Here is a 16,455-nt window from a genome sequence, read left to right as displayed (position 1 = left end):
TTATCATGCAAATTGTCAACAATTTTCAGAAGAAAAGAGATGATTTAAGAAAATCACAACAAAATAAAATAATCCTGACCATGTGGACTTGGGCTTTTAAACACATATGCATCGAGAATATAATCCACAAAATTGAAAAAAAACATGTTTTAAAATCTCAGAATACCATAATTACAATCATGTTTATTACAGTACAAATGCCAAGACAATAACGTAATCATATTGGTCGTTCGACAAATAATAATAGGCGCATGAGAAATTCCCGGAATAACGCGACATCAGAAGAACGTCAAGAACAAAATGAAGTAGTCAAACGATTGATGAATAATGTTATCCAAGCAACTATTTTAATTGGCAAATTCAAGAATGAAGACGTTCTAATACCAAGAATTCCAATGATTCCACCTGAATTGCCATTTGAATTCAAGCGTTTGCAACTGCCCATTCGTTTAGCATTTGTAATAACTATCAATAAATCACAAGGGCAAACTTTAGAAATAGGCGGGATGAATTTAGAAGAACCAGTATTCTCCCATGGTCAACTATACGTTGGCTGTTCACGTGTTGGGAAGCCAACAACATTATATATTTACTCAAAAACAAATAGAAAAACAAAAAATATTGTTTATGGCAAAGCGCTTGAATAAAGAATAAAGAAATAAATAATATGAAAACCATATCTCTTCTGTTCTAAACCATATCTATTCTATTTTAGTGTGCCCAGCGAAGCGGGCCGGGTTTGCTAGTAAAGCGTTTTTCAATAAGAGCGCTTCAACTTTTTTTTTAATAAAACACAAACGGTTTGACTTTTTTAACTAATTTTTTTTTTTTTATTATCGAGTTTGAACATATACATTTAAGTATGAAATTCGATTTCTTTTGCATGACCACCGCGTGCACGTTTTACGAAGTCCAATCGTTGAACCCAATTTTCGACCACTCTTTTGCATAAATCGGCCGAAATTCCAGCAATTTCGCGTTCAATATTGGCTCTGAGCTCACAAATCGTCGCCGGCTTGTTACTGTAGACCAATGACTTCACATAACCCAAAGAAAATAGTCTAGAGGCGTTAAATCACACGAGCGCGGCGGCCATTCGACCGGTCCATTTCTGGAAATAATGCGCTCATCGAACTTACTCTTCAACAAATCAATTGTAGCGTGTGCTGTGTGGCTTGTGGCTCCGTCCTGTTGAAACCACATGTCGTCTAAGTCCATACCATTCAATTGCGGCCAAAAATAATCGTTTATCATGTCGCGGTATCGATTTCCATTCACAGTAACGTGGCGATCGTTCTCGTCAACGAAAAAATATGGGCCAATTACGCCGCCGGCATGTAAACCGCACCAAAGAGTGATTTTTTCGGGATGCAACGGTGCCTCATGAATCACGTGTGGATTGTTTTCTGCCCAGTAACGCATATTTTACTTGTTGACAAAGCCGTTGAGCCAAAAGTGAGCTTCATCACTGAAGATGATTTTTTGGAAAATTTATAAATTTTCATAAAAAATTTGCACGATTTGCAATCGTTGCTCAAGTGTGTAGCGTTCCATGATAAAATGTATACTAATGAAGTTTACAAATGACAAGCAAAAAATAAAAAATATTGCGTCGTTCGCCCTCCCTATCGGAAAAAAGTTGAAGCGCACCTATTGAAAAACGCTTTATATACTGAAAATTGTTCCATTTACACATATAAAATGCATATTTAAAGGCGCCTTGCTGAATTCTGAAGAAATTGTACCCCCAACATTGCTGCTCTTCTTTATTTGAGGGATTATATACAGTTAAAAGACCGAAAAAAGCGAATTTTCTAGAATTTTTTCTGAGAAAACTTTTAAGGGGGTCTTCTGGTCTCGAGGCCCTGAAATGAAGGGTTTTTTGGGGATTGATTGTGACAAATCCTGTGAATATTTAAAAAAATTTTTTTTTTATTTTAAAGGTACATGTCTTGGCTTTTAAAAAATGGTTTTGACTTTGAAAAAAATTAACACCCGCGACCTTGAAATGGCGCTGAAGACGTCCACGTCCAAACGAAACAGGTCTCCATTTTGGTCACGGTTTTTCCACCTGGGTAATCAGAAAGCAAAAATTAGATATGCGTTGTCTTCAGAGTTGCCCTGGTTAAGTTTTCCCGTGACAGATTTTTTTTTTTTAATTTTTTTCAAAAGTTATGCAACAATTTGCAAAAAAAATTTTTTTTGCTCATTTTTTGAACTTTAAAAGGTTATAAAAATGGAATGAAAAAAAATTTCAAAAATCGTACACGGGGAAACTTAGCGGTAAGTTTTCCGAACCTTTTAAGACCAAAACCATTGAAATCGGAGTATAACTACTATGAAAAGTGTGACCAAAATGCTTAAAAAACACGATTTTCGGGGAAACGCGTTTAAAGATAAAGTTTATGATAAAACGGCCGGAGGAGGGTACACTTCGGTGCCCAGAAAAATGTGAAAAAATGCGATTTTCAAAAAATCCTTTCTGTGGCGTATTCTCGCATACACATACAACAAAATTATGCAAAAAAAAATCGATTTTTTTTTCGCTGGACACCAGAAGACCCTCTTAAATTTATTGATATAAAAATTTGTACACATATCATTTTATTTTTGAACCGTATTTTAAGACTTAGTATTAGTAAAAATATTTATTTGGAAAGCAACTACACCTGCTCTCCGGGAGCTCCTCTCAAAAAAGACGTTTTACGGTGACCACTATATCTCTGAACTGGATCCTCTGAAATTAAAAAACCAAACAGATTTCGTTAAAGTAATGTTAAATTTAGTAATTAATCGAAGGAATAAGCAAAATAAATTTTTTTGACAAAATGGTGGTATATTAAAAAAACAAAAAAAAACCGATTTTTGACCAAAATTTCGGCTTTAAATTCTTTATAAAAAAATATATTTATTGGTGAGAAAAAATCTTCGATTAATTACTAAAAAATATATTTAAGAAGCTCGTGTTAAAATTTGAGACTAATCGGATTAGCCGTTTTCGAGTAAAGTTGGTCTGTTGGTTTGAGAAAAACGCCTTTTCAAATTTGCGTGTAACTTCGAAAATATTCACCGGAACGAAATTAAATTTTCTGTGCGTATTCTTAAATAATTTTTTTTTTTTTTTGAAAATTCTAACTGTATATAACCCCTTAAATTACTTTACTAATTGTTTCAAAAATGTATTATTATTTGAACACACTTTGTGCAGACACATATAACTGCCGTTATTATTACTGTTTATCAAACAAAAACAACAAGGACGCTGCTGGTAAGCTTATAATCAGGGAAAATTGCTGTCAGCCAACGTTGGGGTCGAATTGGTCTGCCGGCTCTGGCACTCAACTAGAAGAAGAAGTGTCACTCACACACAGTTGCCCACACTATTAAATATTAACACGGACGTACGTAGAAAGTATTCAACATAGATTTACTTCATTTCGTGAACAATACACACAGGCGTGCGCACACATTGGTTTTATAAAAATATTTACTTTAATACAATACAATCAAATTCACGTATACGAGTATAGTATTTAAATACAGTTTACTGGTAACTTATGACGATATCAACAAGTTAGTCTACTTCACGCATTTAAATGCTTAACAGTTACTTGCAGTATATTTATAGGCATATAAGTATATAGAGTTATACGTATATATGTATGCATGTATGTATGCATTAAATTACATACAACTTATCAAACTGAGTTATTTAAGTTATACTCCAAAGATGATTATAAACGTACACATCGCCGTACATAGCTTATGTACAATTCAGCTCTAGAAAAATATTATCAAATACTCGCACATAGTATGAGCTTATGTACGTTTGTATGTATACAATCAATACATGCCCATTTACATATATATAAAAACATACATTTTTTCTTCTAAGAACATTACGAGTAGTATAACAGCTTTACAGTACATATAAAGATATCAACCTAGTTTGTGACGTGGGCAAGACACTGCTAAACCTTCACTTCAGGACGCGCCCAGCCACCGAAAGCGCGCTCCAATTCTTCGGCAACTGCCAAGCACAGCCTATCGTTATTAAAGTTGGCAATCACCTGCAAGCCCAGAGGCACACCTTCGCTCCCGAGCTGTCCCAGTGGCACGGCAGTAGCGGGGAAACCCAATACGTTCACAATGCCGGTGTAGGAGAAGTTTATGGGCCGGAAGATGGGTTCATTGTGGTATGGTGCAACGGTGGGATGTGTAGGGTATAGCAGAACACCATCTTCCCCCAGTAGTTCCTGCATTTCGGCGCGTAATTGATCGCGCTTTTTCACCATATGCTTATATTTGCTCGAGCCATACTGCACTTGTGTCCTATCCATAATTGCGGTTATGAGTCCGATAAATGTGTGCTTAGAAGCACCAAAGACCCATTTGACCAACTCCACATAAGGGTTGATTGCCACTTTTAGATCGCCCAATTGATGTGCGAATGTAAAGCCTGAGTCATCCTTCATATTGGCAAACCAAATAATAGTCGATTGCCGGAATTGCTCAAACTGCACCTTCTCCACCAATGTCGGTTTCACTGTCTGTCGCAAATGTTGTACGGTACGTTGCATGGCAGCCAACAGATCGGCGTCCACCGGCGACACCAAACGGCCGCCACCGTCACTCTCCTGATAGAAGAAACGCACTTTCTGCAAATCCACTGGCTCGTCCAAACGCAATTCTGGCGCTTTTTCGCCAGCAATAATTCGCAGCATTGGCTTCAAGTCCTCGGCAAAACGTGACATTGGCCCAATGCCCAAAAATGAGTTCTGTTCAGCGGAGAAGGGCATTGGAAATTGTCCCTTATTCGAAACAACTAATTTACTTGGCTTGTGACCGAATACACCATTGAAGAAGGCCGGCATGCGTATGGAGCCGCCAATATCAGAGCCCAAACCGAAAGGTGAAGCGGCAGCTGATTGCATGCAACCTTCACCACCGCTGGAACCGCCAACGACGCGATTCGAATCGTAGGCATTGCGAGTGCGTCCGTGTACCGTGTTGTTGCTCTCCCACCACATGCACATCTCCGAGATGTTGGTGAGGGCGAAGGGAATGGCGCCCGCTTGGCGCATCAATGCCATGGCAGTAGCATCCTCGGTGGCACGCACATCTTTCCGTGCATACAGACCGGCAGTTTGTAGGAGGCCTGGAGAAGAATTCAAAAAATAACGTTTAGAACTTAATAAAAATTTTAACGCATATATATTTCTGGCAAAGAGTCTACCGTGGAAAGGTTTCAGGCACTACAAATCGGAACTCAGATTTTAGAACATTTCAGATCGCATTTTCTTATAAGAAGAAGAAACGCATAATCTTGAAGATTTGCTATCAGCAAATGATCTCGGCCGACACTGCTCTTGTAGCAGCTTTACTAAGCCTTTCAGTTGAAATTGTCATCTATTATTATGGAAATCCTGACGGTAGAAAAAATAAGTGCGCTGAACAAAGGATAGATGAATTATAGGCAGACTCCAGATTTAAATATACCCAAGAATTGTGACTTCAGCAGCATTACTTCAAAATGTTTCGTGCCATTACAACAATAGCAAAAACAACAAATTTTGTCTATTAGCGTCGACAGCAGGACTAAACATAAATCACGAGAAAACGCCATGAAAGCCATGAAAATTCGGTCCATGAGTAGCCGCCCGTTCCTATTAAGTGGTGATCAAATTGAGAACGTAGACACCTTTACTTACTTGGGTAGTATCATTGCCGCGGAAGATAGTGCGAAACTAGAAGTTAACGCCAGAACAAATAAAGCGAACGGCGCGCATGCACAGCTCCGATCTATTTGGTCGTCGAGCATCATCAGCGTACACAAAAAATTACGGATTTTTAAGTTAAATGTACTATCAGTATTCTTGTATGGATCGTAAACCTGGCTCACAAGCAACTGGATTTAAAGCAAAACTCAAAGTGGCGTGAACAGATGTTTACGCAGGATATTGGAGATCTGGTGGCACAACATCACAAGTAACGACGATCTATACGAGAGGTGCAAAATTCAGCCGATTTTGGCAAAAAATATCAAAAATATTTGGAGAAGAACAGTCCACAAGGAAGTTGAAACGTCAGGCTTCTTGCAAAAAAACACAACCAGAAGGAGGTGTTTTACTGAGGCCCTTTGCTCCAGTGGGAGAAACAGGAACCGATGATGATGATGATGACGGCAGTTAGGCCTAAGCCAAGAACATAGCATCGGACACAACAAATGAGGTAATCAAGTTTCGAGATTCAAACGAGAGATTCGCGTGAAGATTAATTTCATGATATTCTGCAATAATTTGGCCGCCAAGATCACCCGATTTAACACCCTCGACAATTTTCTGTGAGATCAGCCTATAGAAAGAGTCTCTATGAGAAAAAAAACGGATTGAAGGAATTTGCCGAGTTACAGTGTCAATTATGCCTAAAGTGCGGATGCATTGAAAAATAAGATTTATCATTCACAAATTATAGACTATGCAAAAACATCCATATAGCAGACACTTTTGGCAATAAAGGGATAACGAACGTTTACGAACTCAAATTAGAAAGATTTCGTATTTACGCATTTACAGACCTGCTCTTAACTACGAATAATTTTCTCGGAGCCAGGTTTAGGTTAGGTTAGGTTATGGTGATATTCGGTCTGTACGACCAACTCACTTAAACCTTACAGGTCCGTTGTGATACCACTGTACGACACGGGAACCTCGTTTATTTTCCTTCGTGGAACCATTTTGTGGCTCTTACGAAGCGCAAGATTGGTCCCATCCCCAGGCCAGGCAGTTCGGTAAGAGAATTGAAAAAGTGTTTACTTAGCCAACCTGCTCCGATTTTAGCTAAGGTTAGACAATTGCAAAAGAAGTGCTCGACTGTTTCTTCCTCATCTCTACAACTTCTACAATGTTCATGGGGGAAAACTTCTAGTCTCAAGGAATGCCTGAGATATCCTCTCTTGAGAGGCTCAGCAGTTCCTTTGTATTTTTCTTGTTTATTTGCGGCCCTAGTAACCTAGCTGTTACACATGTGTCTTCAGCCATTCATGCCCCCGGCCTCTTGGATAATGTTACTCTTAATTACTAATTAGCTCGTGGCCATAGGTAACCCAATAGTACTTCTATCACTGAGCAGTTGAAGAGTAGTAACTTTCCTGGCTAGCTCATCGGCTTTTGAATTTCCTTCTCGGAGCCAAAATGAAGCATAATTTGATTTTGCCTATGAATCAACGGAATGCGAATAATCCATTCGACCTTACAAGGAGTTTGAAAAAAGCCGACTCGAAAAAGAGGATCAACTGTATTCTGTTTGCCTTTCAAGTTTGCTTTTCAAATACAAGAGAATTAAAAATAATTCTCACCTTTCACCGCAATGCAATCCTTCGTCGATATTGGCACGCCTAAATATGGTTTCAACTTTTCCAGCTCCGCCTCGGTGTGTGTTTCTGATTTGATTAGCTTATCAGCTTCGGCTGCCTCCTGCAGTGCTTCGTCGAAACGATTGTCCACACAACAATTCAGTTTCGGATTCACATCTTTAACGCGGCGTATAAATGATTCCATTACTTGCACGCTAGTGAGCTATATGTAAAGACAAATTACGGTATTAATTTTGTTCATCCATAAATCAATTCACTAAAACTCACCTCCTGTTTGCGTATTTTACGCGCCAGTGCTGTGGCAGACTCGAGCAGTATGGGGTCAGTGATGGTGGGCATTGTTTCACCCTGTACGCCATAGATGAGTTGGAATACGAGACGTATGATTTTGCTGATGAAATTGAAGAATACTTGTGCTATAAACGCGCTTATGGAACAACGTTTCTGCGATCGATGTCTTCTGCCGCTGCTAACACTGCTGCTACTACTATGGCGCCGACTACTGTGGCGTCTACTCCGCTTCGATTTTTCTTCACTATTAAATGCATTAGTTTCCGTCATTGCGTTCAGTTATGTCGAACTTCTCTTTTAACTTGTAGTTTATTTTATTTTTTTTACTCAAAAATGGAATTTTTGTACTTTCAATAGTTGGATATTTATTTCTAAGAATTTCAACTGCTTTACAGAGTGTTGGAATGTTATTGTGATGCGTCTATGGTAGTTAAGATTTTCACGTAGAATGATTATATTTCTAGTATTCGTAGTAAAAATACTATAATAGGACTGTAGTAAAAATCAAATAAGAAATGTTCCAGTAGAGTCGCGATACTAAACTAATGGTGGTAGTGTTGGTGTTGTTTTTGTTTTCTTCTTTTATTTACTATTCCCGTTAACAGTTGGCGCATCAATTGCGTGCTGAAAGTAAAAAAGTGATTGTTAAGTTATAAATATTAATAATTTTCACACTTTTCACTTCTCTTTGTCAAATACACTCGATGCTCATTGAGATCATAAAATATAAAATTATAGACATTTTTCCCCAATAGCGATTGCCCCTAGCAGCAAATGATAAAGCAACGAGAGTTGACTATGCCATTTGTTGGTAACTAAAGCATTTTGCATAAGTAAGCTGCAAAGAGTAAATGTCTCTTAAGAAGGGAGTTTATGCGCGATAGCCACTCGAAACATCGCTCGAAACTAGTACGGAAGAGGTTCGAGTAGGAAAAATTCCTTTTGATAATTTTAATTCTATATCAACTAACTATCGATCAATTGGAGACCTTTTGGCAGAGCTAAAGAAAAGAATTCCGATTCCGATTGTCCCTCACATCGATGAATAAGGAGGAATTTGGGTGGTAGTTTCAAAAATTCAGGCATGCCGTCCCCAAAGCTTTTTTTGTGCTAATTTAATTGATTCAATGCACCGAAGTTGTGAGAAACTAATTAGACAAGCGGACATTTCAACGAGATAATTTACTATTTCTTATGAAGATAGAAAAAGATTTTTTATTAATATTATTTCATTGAATTTAAGGGGACAGATACCTGTAAAATTTCAAAAAAAAAATTTTTTTCATAAGATGTTAATATATATAATCCTTTAAGAATAAGTCAAACATTTTTAGAACGTAAATTTACGTATTTCTTTTGAGCGCTCTGAGAGGTATACTTATGTATTCAAACTTTAGACGCGTTTTTCTCAAAACTATATTTTTCGAATTGGCGTACACGATAACTCGAAAAGTTATTGACCGATCTCCCTCAAATTTTTCACACATCTTTCTATGTGAATTTACAATTTCGAAAAATTTTCGAAAAAATAATTTTTTTGAAGCAAAAATAGTAGGAAAAATCGCCCCAAAATTCATTTTTTTAAGCATTTTATTCCGCGAATTTCGTTTTTTTCATTTGTTTTTAATTCATATAGAAATTATGACATTAATAAACAAAAAAGATTTGATTTTTTGTATTGAGGTCACTGACGCCGATGCTACAATGCCCGCCGATTTAGAAGCCCCGCTGCGACCTTGCTGGAAGAATTGAGTGTACATCCGCCATTTTAAATGATAAAATGATAAAAAAAAATTTTATATTTATTTTAATGTATAAATAAACTGTATGCCAATTTTGAAAAAAATATGTTGACTTCTTCAATTTAAATAATTTTAATGAAAATCAGGGAAAGTAGGGCCGTTTACAGGTATCTGCCCCCTTAAACGAAATGATTATTATTTCTTATAAAGATTGAGTTTTTTCTATTAGCGATCGCCCCTCGGCAGAAACTGACAAACCTCCAAGTGTATTTCTGCCATGAAAAAGCTCCTCAAAAAAAAAAAAAAATATCTGGCGTTCCGAGTCGGCTCAAAACTGTAGGCTCCTCCATTTGTGGAACAACAACAAGACGCACACCACTAACAGGAGAAGGAGTTGGGCCTAGGTAAAAAAAAAACTGATACAGATTGAAAACATTTTAAATTTATAAAATAAAACCTAATATGCAAAACATTTAAGTGATTTTATTGAAAAAAAGTCTACAAGTAGAATCGAGAGAACTGGGTATCGTTTTTAAGTATTTCCAACGGCTGTACATCCCAATAAAAGCTCATTTTTAGAAGAACCATTCAGAAAATGCTGAGCGTACTCTACTCCTTTCTTATCTGTACAGCTCCTATAGAAATCGTTATGCGGGCTTTGGGAAGGTGGCGACTATAAGACGAGTCCAGTATGTGTTAGTATTTCCGTGAGAAGTCTTAAATTCGTTTTTGAGAGTTACGTTCTTTTTTGACCTATGCAGAAGTTCAGCTTAGTCCACTTGTCTTTAGTAGCTTCTCTAGGCTTCTTAACTTTTGAAAATAGGAGGCCTACAGGGAACACTTGAATGATGGTCCTAAGTTCTACTGGGTATGAGTATACATACATACATACATATATAAATAAGTATATATGTATGTATGTATTTCCCCTCAAGTTACAATACTTTAATTAATTACTACGTTGCTTTCATAACAGCATACCTATCCACTTCTATGTGAATCGATGTACTTCATTGCGCAATATTTAAGCACTAATAATCCATTACATTGTATATACATACATTCATATGTATGTATGTATGTATGTCTGTGACTGAGTGCAGCAATTCACTTTCAAGTGTCCAATTGCAATAATCTATGTTATCCATACATGACTTTGATTACAAGTAAAATGTTGTTGGAAATGGTGACTTATTGTTTTTACTCATAGAAGCTAGGTATGGGATTGTATAAATAAATATTTGTTGTTGCACATCACTGATTCACCGTATTTTCATTTGTTGCTAGAACGTGTGCAATATTAAGCAAACAAAAGGATTGTGACAACAAAACTGCTGCATCACACAAACAAAGAAACAACAAAAGAATTGTATGATAAAGACGAAATAAATATGATTACAATAAGTAATACAACAAGTATTCAAAGTTCCAGAAATTATACACAAACACAACATATTTACGTACATGACAATAATACATAAAGGAGAAATATCAAACCGTACAAAGCGAATACTCAAAATGAACTGAATTGAATAGAAGAGACGAAGAAAAATATGGATAAACCAACAGAAGTGTTGGCTGCACATGAATGCTTACATTGTGGGGAGGCATATGAGTGTGTGTGTGCATGAGCATTAAGAGAAACCATGCAGGGAACTGCGTTAGTACTCCTACTAGTGAATTCAGCACCAAGACTTGTTCCTATTCCCTCTATTTTTTGTACAAACAACTAATGATTTTATACGCCGATGCTCTAGAAAGTGTCATTTGGTCTCCGCTCCACCACTCTTTTGAGAGTAGAAAACTAGTAAGTACAGTAGATTCTGTTTTTATGCGGTTTTGAAATAGTGCGGTTTTTTTTTTTTTAAATTACAAAATGCATGTCGACCTATCGGGAATTGTACATATAAACAAGATTCTAAACCAGCTAAGCAAAAACTCATCACAGATTACATTAGAAATGCTAACCTTACAAGTATGCAACCGCCTGCATCACCATCCAGATCAGACGTGTACATTTCCTCAATTGACGGAAGTGATTTTACGCCAAATCCTAAACGAATGCGCAACATGCGGGTATTGTCTGATTCTATTTCTGACGATGTAAATTTATTTTTCGATTCTGACATTTCTTACATAAAGATATAATTTTCAAAAATACAATTTTTTGTTTATGCGATTTTATTTAATTATTTCAGTTTCATGCGGTCTATGGAACGTATCTATAGTTATAATATGGGACTAGTACCCTTTTTTTATGCGATTTTATTACATTATTTCAGATTTATGCGGTTCTTAGCACTTTTGAAACGTATCTATAGTTTTACTATAGAACTGGTAGCTTTTTTTATGCTGTTTCTTGTGGAACATATGTATATACCGCATAAAAACAGAATCTACTGTACTTAAATCGACGGATGAGATTTAGTAAACCCCGCTCCTTTTTTAGATATTTTGAAATTATTATTTATTTTGTACTTCCGAGTAAGTTATTACAGACTACTAAGTAGTTTTTGTATTTCCATGATATACGAGGAGTATTCAAAAAGCAAGCAACGTGCATTCGATTTTACATTTTTTGTTTTGTTGTGTTATTAGACATGTCCTGTAAATTATATGACATATTTAATTTGTTTTTAACAGATCAAAAGGTCAAGTTTGTTTTGATGTGGTCAGCAATTTTCTGCTATCGGAAAGCATCTGAATTTTTGTAACCGTAATATTGCCTCAACCACCGTACTCATACATACATATATTTATTGGGCAGGTTCTGTATCTGTAGGTTCACTTCCTCGTGAATTTTACTGAAACTTTTTGTCAATTGATTTGGAGAGAGGTGGCGAGGTTCTGAAATTAATTTCCAAGTAAGCAATGTGTAAGCAATACGATTGTTTGCTTTTACTTTTCTTTTTTGCCTCTATCACTTTCGAAAGTCAGACGTTACTACTTACGAAGTGCTCTTCAATTTGCCGAAATCGTACTAGTTCTAAACTAGCGACTTTTTTTCACTAACTCAAGTTTTTCCTACAGGGAAGTGTAATGGTTGCGAAAGTTGATAGCTTGTTGTTGGCAGATTTCCTCATTCTTAAAAGCCATTCAACGACGCCAGCGTTGATGAAACCCCAAACAAAAGCAATAGACGGCTGGTTGCCTGCTGGTTGCTGGCTTCTGGCTACTTCACTTTGCTGGCTGTTGTTGTTGTGTGGTTGAAAACCCGAAAATTCCGCTTGACTGATTGGGAAGCTACTTATGTACATACATGCATGCACATACATATGTGTGAACGAGTACATGTGTGGGTATGTAACTACACTGCATAGTTAGTAACTTGTTGCGCACAGCGCGAAAAACTAGTTTGGTAGCTTCTACTAAGTGAGCAGTATTTACTTACTAAATACGTTGCGTTTACGTAAAAAATGGGAAAAATTGCGAAAAAGAGCTCTCATGGCAGCTTTCGCTAATATGAAAAATTGCTTTCTAAAGAAATATTCAAAATGAAAAATTCGGGATTCTATATGGGGTTTAGGTTACCAAATATTACAGGTGTAGCCGAATGTTTGGTGCGTGACTATCATTCGAAAGTGTACAGGTTCGAAACCCCAGGCACGCAGCATCTAATGATACATAGAAAAAGTTTTTTTCTCATAGCATTCGCTCCTCGGCAGGCAATCTCAAACCTCCGAATATATAATATTTCTGCCATTAAAAGCTCCTCTTAAAAAACATCCGCAGGCGGCACAAAACTGTAGATCCCTTTATTTATGGAAAAGAGTCGAGACGCACACCACAAATAGGAGGAAGAACTCGGTCAAACACCCAAAAATGTAGGTGCCAAATATATATGTAACATATAGGGGAAAATGGGGAGTTGTGAGACACAGGGAGTTGTGAGACATTGTTACCTTTCGGCATTATTCATTTGGTTACATTCGATTTTAAGTGTCAACAAGTCTTCTCGATGCGATCTCACTTTTCAGCTAGCATTGGTCATATTTACACGCATTCGACGCGTCACTCCAGTTACTGTGTTTTGGAATTTCTCGGTAAGTTTTTTTCATCATTTGTTTTCCGATACATTCGATCAGTTGTTGAAGCAAATTGCAAATGTTAATATATACAAATTATTAATTGTCCTATTAGCTTTGAATTTACACATTCACTTGGGCATGAACGTTCGATGTGTTTATGACTACGCGGCCATTTATAAAAACAACGATTTGGGGAGTTGTAAGACAACAAATGTGGGGAGTTGTGAGACACCGTTTTTTTCGACGTTTTAACGCATCTTTCAGCAGCAATAATTTCAAGTTTATCAGAATTTGAAGAAAAAGAAGATTTTTGCATCATCTGCAAAGGTGCAATGCCGAAAAAGTTAAGCAGAAACAACTCCATTCATTGCAATGTATCCGATCGAGCTGTGCACCTACAGTGTGCCAATTTACGAACTGGTTATTACACATGTTCTCACCTCGAATCATCAGATTGATGGCATTGCATTTTTAATACACTTTTTTATAACAATTGTCTTTTCTGTTTTATTTTTCATCTTAATAAAGAACTAACAACTAAAATAAGTCATTTTTATTGATTTAAACCATGGTGTCTCACAACTCCCCACATTTTTGTATTTTGTATTATATTTTATATTATTATATACAATTTTAATTTTAAGGAAAATTGTAGTTTTGTTAAATAGGCCATACCAATAGCTTCCAGTATTCATTGACTAAAGATTCCATCGTTGATATATGCAGAATATTAAGATTTTGAGTAATACGGGTCCAAAAACAAAACCCGTCTCACAACTCCCCATTCTCCCTTACATACATATGTATAAAGGGTCTTTCAAAAGATTCGCCTAGATGTGATTCTAAAATAAGGCATGTAAAAATTTAGATTTTTTCAGCTTTCACTATTTCTTTGGTTAGTTTACATAAGTAACATAGACTGATTTTAAATCAATCAGCCAGGGGCCTGAAAGAGTCACTGCAATGTTCAGGAAAGAAGCACTCCCTCGAACTTGCCCCTACATATGTACATATCTGTGTATATTTAAATAATTCTACTGAGAGAGTCCAGTCAACGTTTTCAAAGAGGTGTTAGTTATACTCTCCAATTTCACCAAAATTTAATTTGTCACTCTCTTTCTCTCTCGCTCAGGTTCTTCCCTTTTTACAACTCTTACAGAAGCCGCTGTGCTGGACTTCTAACAACTCACTAACTCGAATAATTGTCAAGCAATTAATTCTAAGGTAACCTTTAAAGCATTCTGAAATTTTGAATCATACTTCTCGGCCTATAATCAAAAAAAGCAACTTATTCTGACTAATAAATTTCGAAAAAAGAATTAACCGATTGGGAATAATATTTTGGATATTTATAGCTCGACATGAATTTCAATACAGATCATATTAATTTAATCTGCAGGCTTCAAAGAGCTAATTACTTGAATACCAAGTAGAGCTGCTTATTGCACATTGAACGCAGATGATCTTGGCTGTGCTCCGATATCTTTTTTGTAGGACTTTATTGTATTAATGCATGAAAGAGTTCATCTGATCACTCGCCTACCTATAAGTGGTATTTCAAACTAATTGAAATGTTTGTCGATTTTGATGACTTTGACTACTCAGCACAATTTCTTTGTCGGTTATAATTTTATGGTCGTGTGTTTGTTACTATAACTAGTTAACGTTGTAAGCTTTTGCTTAACTACTTTATATATTATATTTATAGTGCGTCCTTACATTCATGCATATTCATTTTATGTATTTCTGATAAAAACTTGCGATTTGCTTTAGCAAGTCTCCAACTTACCGGTCTCGCTTTTTCCCTTTTAGGTTATAATTTTTTATATTTGGTTTTTGTTGATTTGTTGTACTAGCTAAATACACACCATAACAATAATTACTCAACTGCTGTGTTTTGTTTTTTTACATCTGTCTTTAGTGTACATATGTATGTAGATATGCACACATACCTATAACCAGCATCAGAAATAAAGCGTGAAAGAAATTAAACTTACAATTTTTATTTCCGCCTTTTTGTTAGTTTATAAGTTTAGTAGTAATTTTAATTTACAATATGACACACCACACGAGGTATTTCATGAATTATTATTGCGAAACACTAAGATCTCTTTTGTGAACCCTTCTAATCTTATATGCCGATGATTTCGATAAGCTTCGATACTTCCCTATGCCATATTTCCATTGGCTTAAGGGTCACGCCAGCTAAATGAACAAACCTTCGTCTAGCGAGAGCGACATTAGCATAGATAATGTGTTTTGGCAGTGCCTCGTGTATGGTGTTGAAATGACGGAGCCTACCTAAAATAATCTAACTAAAACAGTGTGTTTTATGCCTCCTCTGTTGGAAGCATAAACCGTTTAGCCTGTTGTTGTTTTGAACATTATGTTCAGTGTCGGTTAAACCTTTTATGTTGTTGTTGTTATATTGATGTTGTTTTAACGGCACAAACATTCCCCACACATATAAAGAGGGTTACAAACCGTTTACCTTTGCAGTCACTTTGGGAGGGCGTTTTAATTGTTGTTATGTTCCTTTGTGGTATGGTCCCAAAGTCGTTCAGCACATTGAGGCAGTCATTAAACATTTTTTTATATAATTACCCGAAACTGCAAAGTTCTCAGGACCATTCGTGTGTCCGACATAATGTATATGAACTTCGAAAATGTGAACATTCTTTAGCTGCGTGATAGCTGTCCATTGGTATTGATTATTTGATACACCACATACTACAGTATTTGGAACGACATTAGGAATACATTTAGCCATTATTATTTGCTTGTATGTATATGCAATTCGACATAAATGTATATGGTATATAATTGGCATTTTCACCCTTTATTGGGTGATTGGCCGAGCTCCTCCTCCTACATGTGGTGTGCGTTTTGCTGTTTTTTCCATAAATAAAGGGGTCTCCTGTTTTATGGCACCTCCGAACAGATTCAGATATTTTTTTATGAGGAACTTTTTCATAGCAGAAATACACTCGGAGCCGACCGCTATTAGAAAAAAACCATT

General features: G+C 36.4%; 2 protein-coding genes across 2 annotated transcripts in view; one reads left to right on the top strand and one right to left on the bottom strand.

Moving 5' to 3' along the window:
- LOC129246005 (cytochrome b5 reductase 4) overlaps window positions 1-16,455 on the top strand; it is a 50,560-nt gene that overhangs the window by 10,262 nt on the left and 23,843 nt on the right. The window lies entirely within an intron of this gene.
- Window positions 3,403-10,926, bottom strand: LOC129246004 (fatty-acid amide hydrolase 2-B). The gene is made up of 4 exons (XM_054884487.1): window positions 10,873-10,926; window positions 7,643-8,290; window positions 7,358-7,577; window positions 3,403-5,158 (listed from the first exon to the last, which is right to left on the bottom strand). The coding sequence occupies exons 2-4, from the start codon at window positions 7,934-7,936 to the stop codon at window positions 3,972-3,974; spliced, it is 1,701 nt and encodes a 566-aa protein (XP_054740462.1). The 5' UTR covers window positions 7,937-8,290; window positions 10,873-10,926; the 3' UTR covers window positions 3,403-3,971.

This window comes from Anastrepha obliqua, chromosome 4, assembly GCF_027943255.1.
Source record: "Anastrepha obliqua isolate idAnaObli1 chromosome 4, idAnaObli1_1.0, whole genome shotgun sequence".
Taxonomy (NCBI): Eukaryota; Metazoa; Arthropoda; class Insecta; order Diptera; family Tephritidae; genus Anastrepha; species Anastrepha obliqua.
This window is presented reverse-complemented; position numbering and strand designations above follow the sequence as displayed.

What these genes read in the sequence shown, in the direction of transcription:
- LOC129246004 (XM_054884487.1), bottom strand. Translation starts at nt 7,936, where the DNA reads ATGACGGAAACTAATGCATTTAATAGTGAAGAAAAATCGAAGCGGAGT. An exon ending in GTAAAATACGCAAACAGGAG is followed by an intron (nt 7,578 to 7,642) that starts GTGAGTTTTAGT and finishes CTTTACATATAG; the next exon opens with CTCACTAGCGTGCAAGTAAT. An exon ending in GGATTGCATTGCGGTGAAAG is followed by an intron (nt 5,159 to 7,357) that starts GTGAGAATTATT and finishes ATTCTTCTCCAG; the next exon opens with GCCTCCTACAAACTGCCGGT.